The 22548-nt window shown below is 36.1% G+C and overlaps 2 protein-coding genes across 2 annotated transcripts in view; both read left to right on the top strand.

Annotated features, from left to right (window-relative positions):
• The first annotated feature begins 5060 nt into the window (after positions 1-5060).
• The window catches only part of LOC122323324, a 29423-nt gene continuing 11935 nt past the window's right edge, over positions 5061-22548 (top strand). The window contains exons 1-8 of the mRNA XM_043217070.1: positions 5061-5992; positions 8655-8740; positions 8850-8912; positions 20377-20639; positions 20742-20957; positions 21057-21251; positions 21672-21850; positions 21960-21999. Coding sequence (XP_043073005.1) covers positions 5076-5992; positions 8655-8740; positions 8850-8912; positions 20377-20639; positions 20742-20957; positions 21057-21251; positions 21672-21850; positions 21960-21999 — 1959 coding nt within the window. The 5' untranslated portion in view covers positions 5061-5075. The remainder of the gene's footprint in view (positions 5993-8654; positions 8741-8849; positions 8913-20376; positions 20640-20741; positions 20958-21056; positions 21252-21671; positions 21851-21959; positions 22000-22548) is intronic.
• Positions 8931-15751, top strand: LOC122323394 (nuclear GTPase SLIP-GC-like). Its single transcript, XM_043217204.1, has 15 exons — positions 8931-9765; positions 9875-10099; positions 10200-10394; positions 10528-10706; positions 10839-10878; positions 11128-11211; positions 11291-11384; positions 11539-11675; positions 11772-11945; positions 12016-12173; positions 12633-12759; positions 13424-13532; positions 13758-13891; positions 13985-14069; positions 14195-15751. The coding sequence occupies exons 1-15, from the start codon at positions 9427-9429 to the stop codon at positions 14248-14250; spliced, it is 2136 nt and encodes a 711-aa protein (XP_043073139.1). The 5' UTR covers positions 8931-9426; the 3' UTR covers positions 14251-15751.

The following is a 22548-nucleotide window of genomic DNA, read 5'->3' as shown; positions in this document are numbered from 1 at the left end:
TTCTTTGTAATATATTTAATGGTATTAATAGTTGTATGTAGAAATTATAAAACACTTATGACAAGGTAATGTTTTTATTAAATATTAGCTCACATTATGGATCTATATTTTCTATAATGCATTTTTTTATAATTAAAAAAGGACTTTGCAGGCACTGCAGAATTTCAGTCCTTCGCGGTGTAATGTTACCAATTGTTTTCTTGGTGACTATGGTCCCATCTGCTTCACCGTTCTCATGATCATTTAAACTCCATTAGGTCAAGTCGCCTTTTTTATAACGAGATTGTATCCCTTAACGGTATCAAGTAGGAGAATAGTGTCATTTGTACACGCTGTTGTCATGAGGTGAGATCTTTCATGGAGCCCCAGACGGAGAGATTGATCAGAGATATTCCAATTATTCATATTTAAAAAAGTTAAACATTGGAATTTTCTAAATTCATTACATGTACAGAAAAACATTTTTTTAAACAAGTTTTTATTTTTAAATATGAGTTTCATTAAATGACAATCTCTACAGTATAAATTCTGGCTTTGAACGCGTGACAAGATTTCTGTCAACATCCTGAAAGGTAGCCGATGAGGGGACCAGTTGAGGACCCAGGATTGGTCGCATCCCACTGCTCTTCTTGGGTACGATGAAATAAGTACTGTAAAATCCTGATCTCATCTCGGCTGGAGGGACAGGCTCGGCTGTGTCCTTCACTAGAAGGACCGCAATCGCCACACGCAGGACAATGGCCTCCTTGTCCGAGAGGACAGATGTGGAAAGGACACCAGTGAACCTGTGTGGATGCCTTGCGAACCGAATCCTGTAGCCGAGTTGGACTGTCTGGAGCAACCGAAGAGACAGACTGGGAAGTGCTAACCAGGCCCATAGGCTGCATGCAGGTGAGATTAATGGTCACACACTGCACACAATGCGAAAGGCCCAGAGATAAAGGAAATTGCTCTTTTTGTGTACTTAACGGCAGTCTGAGGATCTCTCCTGCAGCTGGCTCGAAGCCCCTGCTGAGGGCCTTGGGTGTTTCCTGGGGTAGAGCAGGTGTAGAAGCCACAGGAGGGCGCCCACAGCAAGGGCCAGACGAAAGCCTAGTACCCAGCGCCATCTTATTTACCTGTATGTATGGGGGAGTGGCCTCGGCATGCAAATTCTACTCGTCAATTCACAATTCATTTTCTCTAAAGCTCAGAGTTTCTTTATAAATAAATTATATTTATAGACATTTATAATGGGGTAAAGTGTAATATGTTGCTCTCTGTTCATTTTCAGAATTAATAAATATTGTGTTTAAAAATGTCTTTAAAACGCATACAATATGTGTAATACTATAATATATTAAAAAAAGATAATATATTAAACAGCTGCTGTAATTATCACATGCACTCACACTTGCAGTAAACTGGTTAAAATGTCTAATAACATCTTGACAAACAGCATGAAGAGGTAAACAGATAGATAGAGGGCAACATCATAAACTGCAACGTGTGTCAAGTTGTGATTGGCCAGAGCTAATAGTTTTGCATTTATGACTTTGCATTAGTCTTTCTGGTAGAACATTTGCTGATACTTTCATTTCTGTTGAATCAACACTCAACTACATCTTGGATGGTCTGAAGGTGAGTACTTTCTCTCATTTTTGGGCGAAGTATTCTTTAAAATGTATTATTTCCACACAAAAATAAAATAGCTCTTGCTACATTCTAATTTATGTTACAGATCCGGGCTGCATTTCCCAAAAGCATAAAAACCTAAGTAGAATGTAGATCCACTGCCAGCATTGTTCTCTACAAACAACTTATCTATCAATAAATGTGAACAATAAAGGCATACATTTTTTTAATTACATTTACATTTATGTTGCTTTGCACTACATGTGCACAATAAATGTTGATTACTAAATGTGAACAACAGTAAAGGCCTTAATTTTGTTTTAATTAAATTTTTGTTTATGTTGCTTTGCACTACATGTGCACAATAAATGTTGCTTATTAAACTCCATATTAGCTTTATTATGTCCCTAGACATACTAATAGACTAATAGATGGATGCTTTATTCAACACAAACCAAATACTCTTTAAATGGATATAATACATTGTCTTTCAAATAACAGCAATTTAAGACAAATAACAAACTTTAAAACACCAATAACCATTTAATTGCACTTCTATAATTATAGTCAAGCTTTAAAATAATAAACAAAAATATTTAAAATAAAGCATAAATATTATATAAGTTATTAAATTTTTTTTATTCAGTCATAACAGTTTCACTGAGCTAAGTGAGTGAAACATAGTTTAAGTTAATGAGTGACAGTTTTAGTCATAATGCAATCACGTTGAAATTAAAAATAGCCAAAATAGCATTAATTCAACATGAATTGTTTGGGTAAAGTGAACATAACTGAAAATATTTTTTTTTTAGTGCAATGCTTTTGAGAAATGCAGCCCTGAAATATTTACTTGTGGCTTTTAGGCTAAATTCTACTCAATAAAGCTTTGTTTTTTATAAAATGTTTTTATTGATAATATAATAAACCTAGAATTTCATCTTTTATTTGACAGATTAATTAGATTTTTAAGCAGTTTCAGTTTGACATTACGCTGAAAAAACAAACAAACACATATTTCAAACACACCACTGACAGTTTAACATGCCAAGAACTACTATTCAATGATTTGTAAATAATTTTAAAGTGACTTCAGTTATAAATTTTATACCTGTTTTCAGATTCACAAAACATTCTTAAGAAGAAATTTCTTTTTAACTGCCATTTTTATCTTATTATTTAGAAAAAAAAAGACTATTTTGTACAAAAAAACTTTTCTTAAGATTGTGGTCTTGTGCAAAATGAAGAAGAGTTTAATTGTACTTAAGAAAATTCTTCACAGAAATTTCTAATTTATTTCTTAAGACATTCAGGGAATGAATGAGCATAGAGCCATTATTTTCCAGGTATATTTTTTTGGAAGTTTGTTGTTTAATCCAGTCCACCAGCTTGCTGAGCTTCATTGATGTTGCTCCGAATTAACAGAGTTGATACATTGTCAGAGATTTTCCATCCTCTGGCTTCTCCTCCTCCCTCCATCCCTCTGACAAGAAGATCGATTGCAATGTAAAGTCAAAGCTCAAGATTGATGTGCTCACATTGTAAGGTTGGATTGTTAAGCATGAGTTATTTGCTCACACTATACCCGCTGGTGCCAATACATGGATGAATGCTGTGTTAGTTTCTGTCTTGTGTCATCAGTTAATAATGCCATTATGTTCAGGTGTGTGTTCATTACTTTTTCCCATATAGAAGTTTCTGTTTGTTCGATGTGTAAAAGGTGGCTCAGGGTGGCTGAACAGGACAAGCAGGAACTCAGGAAATAGGGGAGGGGCCAGGTTAAACTCCAGTTCTGACTCCCAGTCTATTAAATCCTTTTTATTGTCTACCTGTAGCAGCCCCAGATGTATCGAACCACCCTTAGCCATGGTGCAGTGGGCGGAGCTCAACTCTGAGCTCAACTCTGTTCTCTCACTGGCAAGCTCTGTAGCCGGCTCTTGCACCTGGTATGACGGATGAGGCTCTGCAGCTTGCTCTGTCACTCTCTTCTAATGTCCACTGTGGGGTCAGGCACTCCAATGGATGGCATGATGCCTTGAGCACGATTAACAATCAATGCATGATGACAATGTACTCTCGACAAGATCGTCTCGAGACAGCTGCACTTGCATGCGCTGGGTGGTGTTGTTCAGTCCCCTTTGGTAAAAAGTACACAGGCAGCTGTCCAGGTAGTGTGTAATGTTAGCGAAAAACATGTTTTTTTTTAGAGAGAAAGTGATCCCCTTGCTCCAGCAGGAGGATGAGGACATTAGGATCATTCATGATGCAGACAAAAAAAAACTTTCGGTTTGGTATTCTGTCACTATGCAGTGTAGAAGGAAGGCACAATGAGGCACAATCACAATGAACTGTCATTTAATAATCCACAGAGAGGAAAATCCAAGAAGAGTAAACAGATAAGACCATATAGATATTCAAAAGATACAAAATTGTAATGTAAACTGTAAAAACATTGTTCTTTTATAAAATGTTTAAAAAAAGTGTTGACCGACATGGTATTTGGAACAAAAGTCATGGATTCAGTTCCCACAAAATGTATGACCTGATCAAATATAAACCACAAATGCAATTGAAATCAAGAATGCAGAACAAAAATTTCCTACCCTCTATCACTCTTTGTTTTGACAGAATCTGATGTCCGGTGGTCTGTCAGAGCAGATCTGTCAATGGCTACACAGAACATAAAATTTATAACTTGGAATGTTAATGGACTTAAACGGAACGTTGATCTGAAATTTCAAGAACTACAAAATGCTGACGTTGTCTTCTTACAAGAGACGCACATTGGAGTAGGAGATAAAAGTATTATAGAAGACTATAAAGATGAATGGAATATTTTCTACACAAAGTACACTTCCTCTAGCAAGGGGACAGCCATACTAGTAAGGAAAAGACCTGATTTTGAACACTTAGGTGATGAAAAAGATCACTGTGGAGCTTATGTTGTGTTAAAATGTAAACTGGGAGGTCAGCTGTACACTCTGGTTAGTGTGTATAACCATCAAACAGACACAAAAACCCTTGAGAAACTTTCAAGGTACTTGCAATCTATGACCATAGGGCTGCTGGTGATTGGTGGAGATTTCAACACAGTTCTCAATAGATTTATAGACAAAAAATGGATCAAGATTCCAAACAATACTAATAGTAAATTGCTCTTATTTGTCGAGAATTTCATGAAATCTCTTCAACTGGTTGATGTCTGGAGAAGAAAGAACCCTAGAAAACAGGATTACACATACTACATAAAAGACTGTCCTGCGTCCAGGCTGGATTACTTTTTTGTTCCAGAAGAATGTATATGGTGTGTCAGAAGTTGTGAAATAAGAGACTCAGAGATCAACAAAGACCATCAGCCTGTTTCTTTAGAGACAAATGTCCCTGCAATATCTATTCAGAAAGATCCCCAGATACCAGCAGTCTTCCAATGGCTGAATCTAAAAAATCATCTTTTGACAGATAAGATGGGTTCATCACTAGATGAAGAAAGCTCACTTGCAGCCAGCGAGGTTGACATTGTGTCAGCTGTAAATTCTCTTCAGGTGTCAGACACACCGAGACCAGACGGCATCCCCGTTTCCTTCTATAAAGACAACATTCAGGATTTAATTCCACACTTAAAGATGCTTTATGAAAGAATCCACAGAGGTGCGTTTAACTGCTCTGAGAAGCACTTTAATGAAACTGTGAAAAGTCCACATGACAATAGTCAACAATTCTTTAACGTTGACTACCTCATCATTGCAACTATTCTAGCAAGAAGTTTAGAAGATGTCATGGCGTCTCTTCCAAAGGGGAGAATACTGAAAGATTCAGCAACTCTTATGATCATTCCCAAAACACATTATGCTTTAATAAGTTTAAGTCATGTTAAGGATGAACTGAAACAACAAAAACAGTCCAACCCAACTCTGAGCCAAGATCTTGTCATTATAGAAAACCTTCTCAGTGACGCAAACCAAGATTTTTCAGTTGAGAAATACAAAGTGCTGCATCAGGCCTGCCCTTTGACCACAGAACTCATTACACTGGCTCTAAAAAGCTATGGCTCACAGATATTTGGACATTTAGAAAACGTTGGGGTTTTTATTTTCAAACAAAGTGTGATAGTTTGCTTTCAACCCGAGGATCTAGATAAAGTCAAAGCTACTATGGAGGACAGTACTAATGAATTATACGAAATGGAGATATTATCCAGAGGAAATGATGAACTTTTACAATTAAACTGCTTAGGAAATGATTGTAAGGATGAAGATTTTGATGAATGGGACATGGAGGAATCTCTGATTAATAAAGAAAATTGTCCTGATGAAAGGGATGATGGTACTGAAAATAAGTCTAAAATATATCTTAAAGATGAACCAATGGATCTTGATGTAAGGTGAGGATAATGGAAAAAAAGGCACAGAAACCTGCATTACTCTGAGCAAATAAGTTCAAATCTTCACTAAATTCTGATCATTCATATACATAATATATGCATAATGTACTATGTGCTTTAAAAATATATTGATGCAGGTTGGGAAACACTGTCATTCCAAAATTAATTGCAGTTGTGTTTTTCTCAGTAGCAGAAGTGGAGCTCTTCTTATAGAGACCCACCTAATAAGAAATCACTTTGAGCCATCCACATTCTGGGCATGTGCAACCAGGCAGCTGCCCTCCCTAGGGAATGGTGACTCTATCCTCAGACAATCCAGCTGATTTGGGAGTGCTTCGGAGTTGCTCATATAGACCTGTTTGCCTCTACACTCGCCACATATGCACTGGCACACAGCTGGCAAGTATGCAGGTCCTACTAGTGGCGCCCTGTTGGCCCAACTGGACCTGGTTCCCGGAATTGATGCTCCTCGTGACAGTCCCTCCTTGCCCGTTTCCTCTGAGGAAGGATCTTTTGACTCAGAGATGGTTCCTTAGGGGGTCAGAAGGATAAATCCTCCATGGTACCCTCTTGGGACCTGGCACTATTGCTAAGAGCACTGCAACAGGGCTCATTTAAGCCTTTGTTTCTTGTATATGAGAACACTGCTCCTGCTTGCACTGGACTTGATCAAGAGAATAGGGGATCTGCTAGCATTTTTAGTCAACAATTTGTGCCTAGAATTTGGGCTGGCAGATTACAAGGTAACTCTGAGGCCCCTGCCCCATCTGTGTGCCCAAGGTTTCCACCACTCCATTTAGAGATAAGGTGGTAAACCTGCAAGCACTGCCCCCAGAGGAGGCAGACCTCAGCTTTTTTTCTGTCATGTAGGCTGTCAGAAGGGGAATGACTTTCCAAGCAGAGGATGGCCCACTGGATAGTGGATGCCATCACCCTCGATTACCAAGCACAGTATGTGCCCTTACCCCTCAGGCCACGAGCTAACTCTACAAGGATTGTGGCACCCTCATGAGCATCGTCAGGTAGAGCTGGGGGCTGGTCGACCCCTAACAGGTTCACTCTGACCCTGCCTGTATAAACAATTCAAATAAACACTGCATATGGACTATAAGCTGCTCATTTATACTTATGCTGTGATCAGCTGAAGCTTGATGCACTCAGTGCATGCCAATGTGCATTGGCTCATTTTAATACACTTGAAGTGGATTGGTCTTTTGAGGTGACGTCTCTCCATTCCCTTGTTCAGACGTTACTCACCCCAAAATGTCCTACCTAAGTTTCAATTATCAATTGAATGTTCTTTTGTTTTAATATTGTAAGCTGCAAAATTTGGCTTTTTGGGTTGTTTCAACACTGTTGTGATTAAATCTTAAATTGTCTGATTTTGTTCTGATATCCTACAAAAATCTAAAAATGAATGGGAATATACTTCTAGAGATATTGCTAGAGATACTAGAGTCATTTTACCCATGAGAATTTGTAGGGGTGCCATTAAAATAAAACATTTATTTGAATTAAATTTTACCCCCACCATCAATGGTTTTACATCAGTGAAAGTTCAGAATTTTGTGAATTTTTTGAACGAAAGATCATAATAGAATAAATAGAAGTAATAATAGAATAAAAAGGAAATACTGTATCTGAAGATTTGCAACTTCTACAATTAAACTGCTTAGGAAATGATTGTAAAGATGAAGATTTTGATGAATGGGACATGGAGGCATCTCTGAATAATAAAGAAAATTGTCCTCAAGCAGATGAAAGGAAAGATGATATTGAAAATAAGTCTAAAATATATCTTGAAGATGAACCAATGGGTCTTGACGTAAGGTCAGGATAATAAAAAAAGGCACAGAAACCTGCATTACTCTGAGCACATGGGTTCAAATCTTCACTAAATTCTGATCTTTCATATACATAATATATGCATAATGTGCTACATAATGTGCTATGTGCTTTAAAAATATATTGATGCAGGTTGGGAAACACTGTCATTCCAAAATTAATTGCAGTTGTGTTTTTCTCAGTAGCAGAAGTGGTTAGCTGGAGCTCTTCTTATAGAGACCCACCTAATAAGAAATCACTTTGAGCCATCCACATTCTGGGCATGCGCAACCAGGCAGCTGCCCTCCCTAGGGAATGGTGACTCTATCCTCAGACAATCCAGCTGATTTGGGAGTGCTTCGGAGTTGCTCATGTAGACCTGTTTGCCTCTACACTCGCCACAGATGCACTGGCACACAGCTGGCCTCAGGGCCTGTGCAAGCATGCATTTACCCAAGTGAAGCTTCTAGCACAGACACTGTGCAAGGTCAGAGAGAACGAGGAGCAGGTCCTGCTAGTGGCGCCCTATTGGCCCAACTGGACCTGGTTCCCGGAACTGATGCTCCTCGTGACAGTCCCTCCTTGCCCGTTTCCTCTGAGGAAGGATCTTTTGACTCAGAGATGGTTTCTTAGGGGGTCAGAAGGATAAATCCTCCATGGTACCCTCTTGGGACCTATCTATAGAATAAAAAGGAAATACCGTATCTGAAGATTTGCAACAGTAGTTCTTTATATAGTATGTGTACATATTTTTTAGGCCAGAATTAGTGAAACTGTAAATTGTTTTATTTATTCTTGCTTAATGGTACTTTTGGTACTTAATGGTACTTTTTTTTAGGTCAATTTCTGCAACACCAGAAGAAGAGATGAAGAGGAATACACCTCCACTGCTTCCAGTACCATCAAGCTCTACAACCTCTTATGGTGAGACAATTTGTTTTGTTATAATTAGAACAAAAAAGTTCTTAAAATATTGAGGGAGGAAAAAAAAATCTCTATATATTAAGTACTAATGAGATTAATTCTCTGATAGGTACTAAAAGAAAACGAGATCTTGAATCATCTGACTGGAGTATAGAGACACCACTGACAACAGGCAAGTAAAATCTAAATCTGTCCATGTTTAATCTGCATTAGTAATTTATCACTTAGTTGCATATAAAAGGTCTGCAGAAATAAAACACACACTAACTTAAAAGGGTCATACTGTATCCATCCATCTGTTTTCCAAACAGTTTGTCATTATGTAGAAGTTATATCAGTCAAAAAACCCACCCAGCTTAGTCCATCACAGAGCTAACAATAACTACAATAAGAATACACCTTCACAGTTTAGCGCATCTGATTCAGCTGTTCTGCATGGTCTTGTATTTGTTCTCTGTGGGATGTTCTCATGTGTCATGTTGTCACTGATTCTCTGGTTCTGTGTGTCTTGTTCTCATTAGATGGTTTTGTGGTCCCCTGTGTCAAGCATAAAAGATATCCATGCCTACTCCTTTATGCTGATAATTGTATAGCTGTTCCCTTGTTTCTAGTTCCTGTGTTTTCCAAGATTAACCCGTGGATAAAACCTTTGACTGTTTCCGTCTTTTGATTGTTTGCCGCCATTCATGCTATTTTTGCCACATTGCGTTGTTTACAGTTTTGTTACAAACACATGTGTCTGTTCTTTGTTGTACACAGATATGATCATTGAAAAAACAAGGCATATTCTGAAAAGTGTCACTAAAAGTTCATATCAAATCGATAAAGATAGACGGAAGAAGGCAATCATAGGGATTTTTGGAAAATCAGGAGAAGGGAAGAGCTCTCTTTTAAGTGCAATCTTGGGGAAAAAGGATCTCTTACCGTCTGGTTGTTTTGGTGCCTGTACAGCTGTTGTTACTCAGGTGGAAGCCAATATAGATGACTCCAACTACACAGCAGAGATTGAATTCATCTCTAAAACGGTTTCCTCATTTATTCTACCATACCTTTAACAAGAGTTCTTAATAAATATGTAACGGAACAGAACCAAGCCTTATTTTGCTCTATACTGTTTGTTGTCTACCTCTGCAGGAGTGGGAAGAAGAGCTCAGTGAACTTTTCAGGGATATAAACAACGATAGTGGTGACAGGAATGAGGAGTTGATTAAAAGTGCTGTAGAAAAGATAACTGCACTGTATGGAGCTGATGCAGACCAGAAAACATTAGAAGAGCTCAAGAATGATGAAAAGTTTGCTGAGATTGAAACCTTTTTGTCTCTCCATAAAGAAGAGTATCTATTCATTTCAAACAGTAATGTACGTTTAAACAACTTTTTAATATTTACCATTTTAATGTAAAATGCGTTGTTAACTTGTTTTTAGCAAAGTAAAGCAAAGCAGTTTATTATCTCAACAGCTCTCTGATTTTACCAGCGAGGTTGCAAATTACATCCAACACAGTGCGTCAAGTCCTGGCGGCTGGTTCTGGCCGCTGGTGAAGAGCGTGACCATCAAGATACCAGACTGTCGTGAACTCCTGGAGCACATTGTGCTTCTTGATCTTCCTGGCACTGGAGACTGCAACAAGATAAGAAATGACCTGTGGAAATCTGTAAATATATTTCGTCATTCTTTTCAAAGCACCCTTTTGCCATATACACTGTAGAACCATACAATAAATTGATCAATTGTGCCCCTCTAAATCATAATCATCTCCCCTAATTTGCTAATTTTAAATCCTGTAGAAACTGAGAGAGTGCTCTTCAGTGTGGATTGTAAGTGCTATCAATCGTGCGATCACTGACAGAGACCCCTTGGGGTTACTGAAGCACTGCATTGAAGAACTGGGACCAGGAGGAAAATGCAAAAGCATTAACTTCATCTGCACAAAGACTGATGAAATAAGTCCAGCATCATATATGAGGTATTTTGTAAATATTATAAGACATGAAGGGGCAGGAAGTGGTCTAATTCTGAGTCTAGTTAACCTGTAGTAACCTGTATGTATGCAACAATTCACACTGTTTTATTATTTATATGTTTATTTTTTTTTTAGATCTGCACGACTTTCTAGAGACCAAATCCCAGATGACAAGGTTTGGAAAATGTAGAAGCACTTTACTAGCAGTGTTTCTGTAGTATTGCTGCTTTGTTTCATAGATCAGTATTTAGCCTTTAGTTTCCCCAGTGAGTTGTTTTACTTACGTAAAAGCTCATATAAGGAATATAATAACTTGCTGAAATAAAACAAGAGAGTCTGTACAGTATATATTCAACACATGAATGAGATTTAATAGACCTATATGCATAAATGCATGTTTCTTTTGTTTTTAATTATTCTTTAGGATCAGGGAAAAACATGCATACTTCATAGAAATGAACTTGCCAAGACAAAGGTCAAAGAAAAGTTTGACCATTCTGAAATTAAGGTATGAATTCTTATCTTACTTTGTTACAATTACTTAAAAAAAACCCTCTATTGATAATTTTTTAACATTTTATTTTTAGAACATTTTAAATACCAACAATCAGTTTCAAGTTTTTACTGTGAGTTCCAATGCATTCTTTGATCACAATTTAAATCTGGAATCAAGTGAAACAGGTAAACTATCATCTGTTTATTGTTTTCATTTTACCACTTTATTCAGTCAGTACAAAAAATATAAAAAATAATCATAATAAGTTCAGATATTTTATGAAGTTAGGAAAGGGAGTGATCAAATGAGTTTAAATCACATCCTTGTGTTTATTTGCAGAAATCCCAAAGCTGCAGGATGATCTGAAGAATCTTAACAAGAGCACTAACAGAGAACTGGCCAGAGATTATGTCAATAAAGCAAAGGGAATTTTGTCCTTGATCCAAAGTGGCCAGCTGGATAAAGACAAGAAAACGGTATAGAATTAGAGTAAAAAATACTAGAATTAATGACTCTTTAGAATGCTGCCACTATGTTCTTTAATTCCCTGCCGTTGTGTTTGTGTGTTTTAGATTGAAATGAAATTCAGCATCATCAGAGAATTTGAGAAGAACTTAAAGGAGTCACTAACAGCACTTGAAACGTTTTTTGACAGCATTCATAATGATCTGGAGCAGCATCTCTCTGAGGGAGTGGAAGAATCTGTAAAATCATGTGTTGATTCCACAACGAAATTAATAGCACCTGTAAGTGTGATTCATATGTTTAGCATAATCACCACCTACTTGTCCTTTAAACACTTTTTTTGTTACTCAGAATAAGGATGGAAGGGGGTTTCATAAAATCCTTGGAGCATTTTGCAGGAACTATGGATTCTACTGGTTAAAATCTCAGAATGTTGTTCTAGACCTGAACAAGACATTGGCACAACATTTGCACAAACATATTTATAATGATTTCAGTCAAACTTTTCCGTAAGTTCTTTTTTTTATTCCATTTTAAACTCTCCCTTTGTATAGTTTAGAATAAAATACTAACAATAAACTATTCGCAATGCTTGTTGATTTTTTTGATGATAAAGTTAATGATCAAGTTAAGTTTTCATATGCTTAGGTATGTTTCATTTACTTTGTTGTTAATGATATTGTTGCCATTTTGTTTACAAATTATTAACATTAAACTGGAGAAAACTGGAGAAAAACTTGTAAACATGGACCAACTGTAGACTGTATATAGTTGCACTATATGTAGTTGCATAAACTCATGTTTCTGGTCACAGTCTTTTGGTAATTTGTCAGACTGTATGACAAACTTTGTGTGATGGTTAATTTAGCCTTTCCATCCAAATTTTCCTCCAGTAATTCTCAGATTATATATCAAGGATGTCAAGATGTTTTTAAAACACACTGTAAATGACTTTCTTTTGGCTGCAGTGTTGATGGAAAAACAGGAAAGTCAGTGCAGGAACAGATTGATAAGTTCAGCATCATCCAGAGTGACTCTGTTTACACCAGTTCTGACATTCCATTCCAACACATGCTCAACTACATCAAAACTGAGGTGAGTTCAGCTGTCCTCTTGTGTTGCATTCTGGCCCTGATCCTCTATGTCTGTCTTCTGTCAAAGTCTGTCAATTAGGTGCTCCAGGGTCAGACCATTTCAGAGACCCTAAACACACCCCCTGGACACACCCCCTTCTCAACAGAAAACAGTTCTACAAAGTTTTTAATCTTTTCCATAATATAAGTGATATCTGTGAAATTCAGAACAATTTAACTATCACACTTTTCAAATGAGACCAATCATGAAAGTGAGAAAAAATAGGTTCACAAGACACATGGCATATAATAACTTTAAGCCAACTCTTTTGGGCAAATGGCGGGTAGGCACGAAGAAGATGAAGAGGGTAAAACAAAGGGAGACAACAGAGAGGGATGGTGTTGTTTGCTCTCTTTTTGAAGTCCTTTGTTCCTTTGGAGTTTCCTTCTCAGAAATATTTTATTGCATGACAGGTTTTTGGTTTCGCTCCTTACAATTGAATGATCTCGCAATACTGCCCTGCCCTCTCTCTTTCTGTCTCTCTGGCTGGTAGTTCAATGTGTAGTTGAAGTATGTGCTACAGCCGTGTGATGTGAATGTGGTTAATAAACCCACTAAGTATAATTCAGAACTCATTGTCAGCTTTATATGTTTGTGAAAAAAATTTTTTTTGTGTTTTTGAAAGGAAACCAAACTGAAGGCAGCCCTCAAAAGAGACATTGTTGACATGAAGAAGGACATCTTCTCATCAGTTCAAATAACCATTGTGAAAGAAATGGCTTCTTGTTATCAGCGTAAGCTAGCATTAAAATTGTAATTAATCACAACTATTTTAATCAAAATTGTTCTTTTTAAGTGCATAGCTGAAAACACCTTTTTATTATAAAAACCACTGGGTCACATGGTCACAAAATACATTTAATCCATAAAACACACTTCCAAAAATGTATTTCTTTTCTTGTTCTAATGTGTCTCTTTGAGAAGGACAATGAACTGATACTGAGTGTTGTTTATTTTAGAAGCTGCAGCTGTGAGAGGAACAGGATCCATGAAGATGAAGCAAGACATTTTAATAACCAGAGTCGATGATATAAAACAAGACATGTTCAACAAAGCAAAAAAGGAAATGCTTAAAAAGTTCACTAACTTAAAGGTACTGATCTCACATTCATCAGAATGGTAAAGTATTTAGCTGTACAATGACCAAAAGGTAAAAATAATATCTTCTTTTGTTTTTCTTGTAAAGCTGTATGTATTGAATACTATTAAAACTGAACTACAGGAAGTAATAGAACGCTCACAATCACAAACCAGCGAAATGACACGGATGGGTAGGAATATCATTCTACTTCACCACAGAAACAAGAGTTTAAACGTACAACCTTTTACAATGTGAAGAACTGACTGATCAATCTGTTGTTTCCTCATGTCATATCTTGTTATATGTCTTTTCTAGATGTCTCTAGAGAGATTGAAGAACTGGAAAGACTTCTGGAGCAACTGTCTGACTGATGCTCATCAAGCAAGAACTCACATAAGAAACATAACAATGTGGCAACAAGTAACAGTCAAGTTTTACAACAAATAGTTTTCACTCAAATGTTAGATGTTTATTTAAGTTTGTTTGGTGGAAGATGTATTTCATATTCAGTTGATCATTTTCATACAATTTCTAAACCTTTTTTTTATTTTATATGCATGATACACAAACTTCGTCAGTGAAATGTTTGTAGCTGTCTGACTGTAAAGATTTACTGTATAGATTAAGTGCAAAGGTCTTTCTGAAACAGATGCAGTAGTGACCGTTAAGAAAGGATGTCAAGATATTTCTAATGTCTTGATTTATTTACTGTGCTAGATAAGCTTTACGCATGAAGTCAGAATGAAAATATCTGAGATGTGTCACAAGAAAAAGAGGACTGGGCTTGTTTTTCAAGCATGAATGGACTGCGTGAAGTGTATAAAGTTTGCTAATTGCTGCGGGTGTGAGGGACAGATTGAAACATTGAAACTTACTTTATCAGGTAATAATATGTTTGCCATGGGATGCAAAATACGTTTTTTTAGGCCTATGACAGGCATTAAACTAAAAAATACACTAAAACCACATAACAAAATTTTGGTAAGTCTTTTTTTAAGTCAAAATTAAAATGTGGTAAGTCTTATTTACTGTAATGTAACAGGTTATAGCTAGCAAGCAGCTTACTGTTTCCTTTTAGTGGCTGACGTTATTTTGTTTTCTGTGTCTTTCTGAATACAGACACCAATCTCCTGCACAGCCTGGAACGTAACATTTATTTCATGATTTGCCATTTTTTGCTGTTATCCTTACTTGATTCTGTACAGTCTCTGCAGGACTTCTGATTGGCTGTGCAGGTCTTGCTGGCCTAAAAAGGCAGGTATATAAAAATTAAAGGTGCCATAAAAATCTTTCTATGACACCTTTAAATACCTTTAATGCGAAGATATGATGCAGCAAGGTTTTTTTGTTTTTTTTTAAAATATAAACATGATGGGTTTTTTTTTTTTTTGAGCTATTAAAATCATAATGTATAGAATTATATTTGGCATCCCAGGAGTTCTTAGGACACATAAATGTGCACTCAAAAATGTGTTCAAATGCGCACATTATGTATAATATAATATATTTAAAACAGACAATATTTTTTGGTTTCATGAGCATTACGTACTGCTCTGTTTATGTACTTGCGGTGAGGAGGAGTTGAATGTCAACATTAGTCTTCCTGGTAGAACCTTTGCTAAAGCTTTCATTTCTGTATCTTAAATAGTCTGAGGGTGAGTACATTTTCTGCATATTTTTGGGTGAACTATTCCTTTAAGTGTATTATTTTTATAAAAGGATAACCTAGAGATGCACATAGAAAAAACAAACGATCATTTCCTATCTTAGTCTTGAAAATTTTGCCTGCAGACAAAGAACACAGTGTCCCTTTGCTTTATTTCATGGCACTTTGGTGTTTATGTAATAAATAAACAAACGTATGCTAAAATATTTGTTTGCTTTTGAAAATGTATTGACCGAGGGTACCCCTCAGTACGGTTAATTTACAGTAAAATACTTTTGACTCTTAAGATGTCAAAAGCTGAGCTTGAAGCATATGGAAAATTACAGAAACTTGCTTGAGCTTGTGAGCAGCTCATTACAATACAATACAATTATCATATGTAGAGAATTTTAATATTTAATTTCCATGATAAGGTTGTACATGAAAAGACGTCTCGGTTACGTGTGTAACCTTCGGATGTAACGTCGGACGACCAACGAATTGGGATCTCGCTTCAAGAGACCAATCTACTTCGAGTGTATCTAAACGAGCCAATTGAAGATTGGCATGAGCTAATCGCCTCCAGCTGCCGCTGATTACAGCGCGGGTATAAATAAGCAGCGGGTGAAGCGCATTACTATTAAATAAACTCTTTGAGAAATAAGGTGATTTGCAAAAAAATGTAAGTGTTTTTCGACCTTGGATGGATGTAAAACTGTTGTAGGAAACCTCCAAAACAAAAAAAAACAGGAACATTTAAAACAACATAGTAGTGGCACTTAAATTGCAACTTTCAGGGACATTCTTAATTGAGTATTAATAGCACTGGCTAAATTAAGTAAACAACGTATCGTATTAAAAAAAACGTATTGAGACCAAAAGGGCAGGCGCTTAAGCACCTTATCAGTGCATTTTCCTGGTGAAGACCATATTTAGATGAACCCTTGGGATAGATCTCAGGAATGAATGCTTCAGAAATTCCAAATTGTTATGGAAAGGTTTGGGTTTGTTATTGTTTGCCTTTGGAGACCATACCAGGGGCATATAGCCTCGGACAACATAGCTCCTAGGGTTAAGGTGGCGATCCCAGGAGGGGATCCATAAAAGCAAAAGTCTTTTTCAAACTGGTGGACACTAGAATAGCATTGGAGGAGTGTTATTACACGCTTTTTGCCCTATGGTATTTAATATGATCATTATGATCATTAATATGATCAATAACACATTAAATCTGATGCATCAATGTAAGATACAATGGATTACATTTCTTAGTTATAATGCATTATAAGTCTCATATTTTGCCATTTTACTTATGCTACTTTATTTAAAGTGGACAAATATTACTTATAAGTAATAATAATAATAACAATACTTATTTTTTTCTCAAACAGCTATAATATCAGATATCAGATGTGATGAATGCGTAATATGACACATTAGCTTTGAACATATTTTTTTTATAATACCAGTAGTGTGTCTGCTAAATACATGCTAACACTTTATATTGATGGTTCCTCAACAGACACACTGAGTATAGTTTAATTTACAAGTATGTCAACGTTCTACCTACCCTACCTAAGTCTGCCAATACGTTTATTAGGTTTATATAATAAACATTGCATTTTTCTTAAGTTAATATTAGCCTCACAGGAAACACTGAAACATTGTAAGGTATTGTGAAGATTATAGATAAACAATATACAGATATGATAGAGTCCACATGCACACACAGAGTCCTTGTAGGCGGAATGGTTTTTATACTGTATCAGTATCATCCAAAGCGGCAGTGCTTACCCAGCATCTTCCATGTTATATCACATGGAAAACTACATTAAAGCAGAGGTGATGTGTTTCTTTGTCTTTCTTTTTTTCTTAACAGGTCACTAATAATTACCTGCTTTTTCTCCTGATTAGGAAATCATAAAAAGAAGAACATCTGCTCATTCATCCAAAGATTTATTCAGTATCAATTGAATGTTGGCTATAAAAGTAAGAACGCTTTAAAAACAACACTCTAATTTCAGTTCAACTGTTGCCCACATGGGGTTGTACAAACTCCAAAAAATGAATATTAAATGTGACTTAATAGAGAAGCTGCAAAGCTGAAAGGAAATAAAACCATGCAGAAGAGGGAGGAACAAATAACTAAAACTGTTAAAACACGACATGTTTAAAGATGCAAAAGTGGTGTTTCCGAATAAGGTATTTGTATTTAAATAGTTTTATATAATCTTACATCAAAGTTATCCAAAAATCAAATAATACTCATTCTTGTCTTTGAAAAAGACAGCTTTGAAAAATGTTGTCTACTGTGCGTTGTACCAAAACAGCAAAAAAAACAAAAACATAATGCGTATAGTAATACATACTGTTAAAATATCAGCAACAGATTAGTGTCCCAAACAAGAGAAAGAGGTGCAAAAAAAGAGCAGCAGAATGCAGAGAAAAGGCATAAAGTTGAATCAGAATAGTACTGAAACACGGACAGACACATGGTCAGGGCAGACGGACACAGTCCAAGTAATATGCAAAGAAACAGGGCAGAAACCGTAGGCAGGCAGAGATTCATAACAGGATAAGCAGTCCAGGACAAACAGACAGAATAACACCCAGAATTGTCAGCAGGTGAAAACAAGAACTGACAAAGAAGATGAGGTTGTGAGTTAGTTACTCAGGGAGCAGGAACAGCTATGAGAGTAATCAGTACCAGGTACGTGATCATGGGAAATGAGTCTGTGAACACAGTCGAACGCAGGGGCCATATTCATATTCATTACCTAACAGGAGTTGAATTTTTGTTAGTAAAAATGTGAATTCGTATTAATAATAAACTAAAAAAATTTACATTCTTATTATCAAAAATAAAATGACAAGTTCTTGATATCTCAACTTGTATTTTCACTAGATTAATAGCAATGAGAATAGCATATTGGAACACGTTTAACATAACTAGAATTTTCATATATATTAAAATAACATTTTATTAAAGAGTTCCACAGGTTTTCAATACCTTTAGTCAGTTTTTATAAGTTTAGAAATATAAACATGATACTTGTATTTTCTTAGCTAATTAAATAATATTTATAGAGTAAAGTGTTCATTTTCAGCCATGTCATGCTTACTAAGGACAGAAACGTGTACTCAATAACAATCCCCAAATGATGTATAATAGTATACTGATACAATATATTAAAAGCAGTCAGTATTGTTTAGTGTGCGATTATTGATGTTTTATGACAAGCGTTTTAATGAAGCCGAACATTGCACAGCCACACGCCCACACACCCATCCTGTGAGAACAGGTGTGTACCACATCCTCTGTGAACGAAAGGAAGTGCATTCATGCAGTTAGAAACAATCTTGATGAGCAGCATAAAGAGAACAGCAGAAATTGGAGGCTCGAGATACAACTGACACCTGAGATTCTCAAGACGCACGAAGACGGAGGATAAGGTAAGCTCATATATAATTGTGAAATCTGGTCCAGAGAATTATCAGTTTTTATACTGATGATGGTGGGAACATCAGCATCATGAACTGCAATAGTAAAAGAGAGAAAAGTCAGTTCCCATTTAGTCCATTTAGTCAGTACTAAATGTCAAGCTGTGATTGGCCAGAGTTATAGTTCTGCACGAATGACCTGACATTAGACTTCCTAGACACTTTGCTGATGCTTTAATTTCTGATTAATAAAACAATCTCATCTGTATCGTAGATGGTCCGAGTGTGAGTACATTTTCAGCTCAATTTAAAACCATTCCTTTAACTGTATTATTTCTACAGAGAAATAAAATGAAAACTTGAAATACACATAAAAACAAAAAAACAAATAGCCTTTCATATAAGCATATTGTCGTTTAACCCCGTTAAATTGTTCCAGGGTTAATTAACAATGAAAAAACGTAAACCAGTTGAACCAATTCAGCTTTTACAGGTTGTTCTGTAAATGTTATACAATTATTCTGGCAACCACAGTTCCATAACAGGATAGCTGGATAAAATATTTTACATTCTACCCATAAAAGTTATAGAGAAAAGCTTTTTCAAGCGTTTAAATAGCTGCATCAATGTCACTCAAAATAGCATTGAGAGAAAAAAAAAACAGATGTTACCAATACCTGTAGAAGTTATTTGTACAAATGCGCATGCACTAAACCATAGACGAAAAAATTGGTATTTTATTTGTAATCATGAACACTTTGTACTTGTTGCAAATGCGCATTGACTTTTGCACTAATCTGTTGTTCCACAAGGTCGCAGAATGCTGTTTGGAGCTAAAGTACTGTCACAATCTAGAATTTGCTGACTATAATCAAAACAAAAAGAGTTCCTTAAAGATTAGTAAGAAGACAATTGATATTCTTTAACAAGACTGTATGCTCTTTCACCTCCAGGGCTTTTCATCGACCCTACAATGGCCAAAGGTATGCAAATTAAAGATCATCGTACAGTCTGTAATCAAAGAAAAATAATGAATGAGATTAATTCTCTGATAGGTACTAAAAGAAAACGAGATCTTGAATCATCTTACTCGAGTTTAGAGACACCACTGACAACAGGTAAGTAAAACTGATCTGTCCGCATCTGCTGGTCATTAATAACTAATCAGTTACTATCAGTAAAAGAAAACAAATTCCTGAATCATCTGACTCAAATATAGAGACACCACCGACAACAGATAAATACAATCTGACGTTTAATCTGCACTAGTAACTTATGATTTAGATGCCTATAAGGTCTGCAGAATTTAGACGTGCACATTAAAAGGGGCTTATCAAACCAATTCATCTATTTTCCGAACAGTTTGTCATATATAGCATAATGGGTATGCAAATTTCTTTGTTGTATGCAGATATGATCATGGAAAAAGCAAGACAAATTCTGCAAAGAATCAATAAGTCAGATCAAATCGATAAAGACAGACGGAAGAAGGCAATCATAGGGATTTTTGGAAAATCGGGACAAGGAAAAAGCTCTCTTTTAAGTGCAATCTTGGGGAAAAAGGATCTCTTACCGTCTGGTTGTTTTGGTGCCTGTACAGCTGTTGTTACTCAGGTGGAAGCCAATATGACCGACTCCAACTACACAGCAGAGATCGAATTCATCTCTAAAACGGTTTCCTCATTTATTCTACCATACCTTTAACAAGAGTTCCTCATAAATATGTAACGGAACAGAACCAAGCCTTATTTTTTAGTTTGTTGTCTACCTCTGCAGGAGTGGGAAGAAGAGCTCAAAGATATGGTTGGAGATCTAAAAGATGAAAATGAGGACAGGAATGAGGACTTTAGTGAAACGGCTGTAGAAAAGATAACTGCATTGTATGGAGCTGATGCAGACCAGAAAACATTAGAAGAGCTTCAGGTTGATGAAAAATTTGCTGAGATTAAAAGCTTTTTGTCTCTCCGTAAGAAAATAATCTCAAACAGCGATGTAAGTGTTAGACTGTTTATTATTTAACATAAATATCAAATTGTATCGTTAATATTCTTTTTAGCAAAGTCAAAATGAAACAATTTAATATCTCAAAAGGTCTCTAAATTCGCCAGCGATGTTGGAAGTTTCATACAACACAGTGCGTCAAATCCTGGCGGCTGGTTCTGGCCGCTGGTGAAGAGCGTGACCATCAAGATACCAGACTGTCATGAACTCCTGGAGCACATTGTGCTTGTTGATCTTCCTGGGACTGGAGACTGCAACAAGATAAGAAATGACCTGTGGAAATCTGTAAATATATTTCTACAATGTTTCTAAAGAAACATTACAAAGCGGATAGCTCTGGTCCTTTATTCTGATTGGTTTAGCCATGCTCGAATCTGTTGTGAATTACACTACAAACCTACACTCTTGTTTACTGTGTGTGTTGGTGGCTATCACTTTGTTGAAGCTATTAGTTCCAACCACAACGGTATTTGAGGAGCTACATAGTTTGGTGGAAGAATACTGTTTCCAATAACATCATTACACTTATTTTCACTGTTTTATTTTGTAAAACCGTACTTCGTTTATGGAATAACCATTTTATAAGTTTAACCATTTAATAAATTAATGGTTTACACCAGTTTTGCGCTGTGCCCCTTAGCTGTTATAAATTCACTGCCACCAAGACATCTTGGGGCTGATTGCTTTGTTTATTTTATCCTGTAGAAACTGGCAGAGTGCTCTTTTGTGTGGATTGTAAATAATATCCAGCGAGCGATCACTGATAGAGAACCCTGGGGTATGTTGAAGCACTGCATTGAAGAACTGGGACCAGGAGGAAAATGCAAAGGCATTAACTTCATCTGCACAAAGACTGATGACATGAATCAACAAGAGTATATGAGGTACTTTGTGAATATTATAGAATATTAAGGGCTAAGAAGTGGTCTAATTTTGAATCTAATTGTAGTAAACTCATAACCACGCAAAACCTTTTTAAATATTCTTTTTCAGATCTATACGGCTTCCAAAAGACCAAATCCCAAAAGACAAGGTTTGGAAAATCTATACTAGCAGTGTTTCTGTAGTGTGGCCCTTTTGTTTTCATAAAGTAGTAGTTTTTAGTTTCCTTTATAAGTTTGCACTGTTGGCTTTACTTATATCACTGACTGTTTATATCACTGTAACTTTAATTAATGAGTATAATAGTTTACTGAATAAAAAGGAGAATCAACCCGCAGCATAACAAATAAAACGGAGAATTTTATTTCTATATTTTACAGTTTTTTGCACAAAATGTTTTTCAAGTTTGATGCCTGCTACAGATCTCAAAAAAATCTGGACAGTGCATTTTTACCATGGTGTAGAATATCTTCTTTTTAAAACAGTTTGAAGATGTCTGGACATTAAAGTCATGAGTTTCTGAGTTTTTGTGTTGGAATTTGGTCTTTTGCTGAAATAGGCTGCTAATGAGTTCATGATCGACTTTGGAGTATTTTTCATTTAATCATGTGCCAAATGTTCTCTATACAGGCAGCGCCCTGACTCATTTTTATTATTATATTTATATTATTTGACTTTGCATTGTCCTGCTGAAATACAT

This window comes from Puntigrus tetrazona, chromosome 19, assembly GCF_018831695.1.
Source record: "Puntigrus tetrazona isolate hp1 chromosome 19, ASM1883169v1, whole genome shotgun sequence".
In the NCBI taxonomy this organism is placed as follows: Eukaryota; Metazoa; Chordata; class Actinopteri; order Cypriniformes; family Cyprinidae; genus Puntigrus; species Puntigrus tetrazona.
Note: the sequence above shows the minus strand (reverse complement) of the source record. Positions and strands in the feature narration are given on the sequence as shown.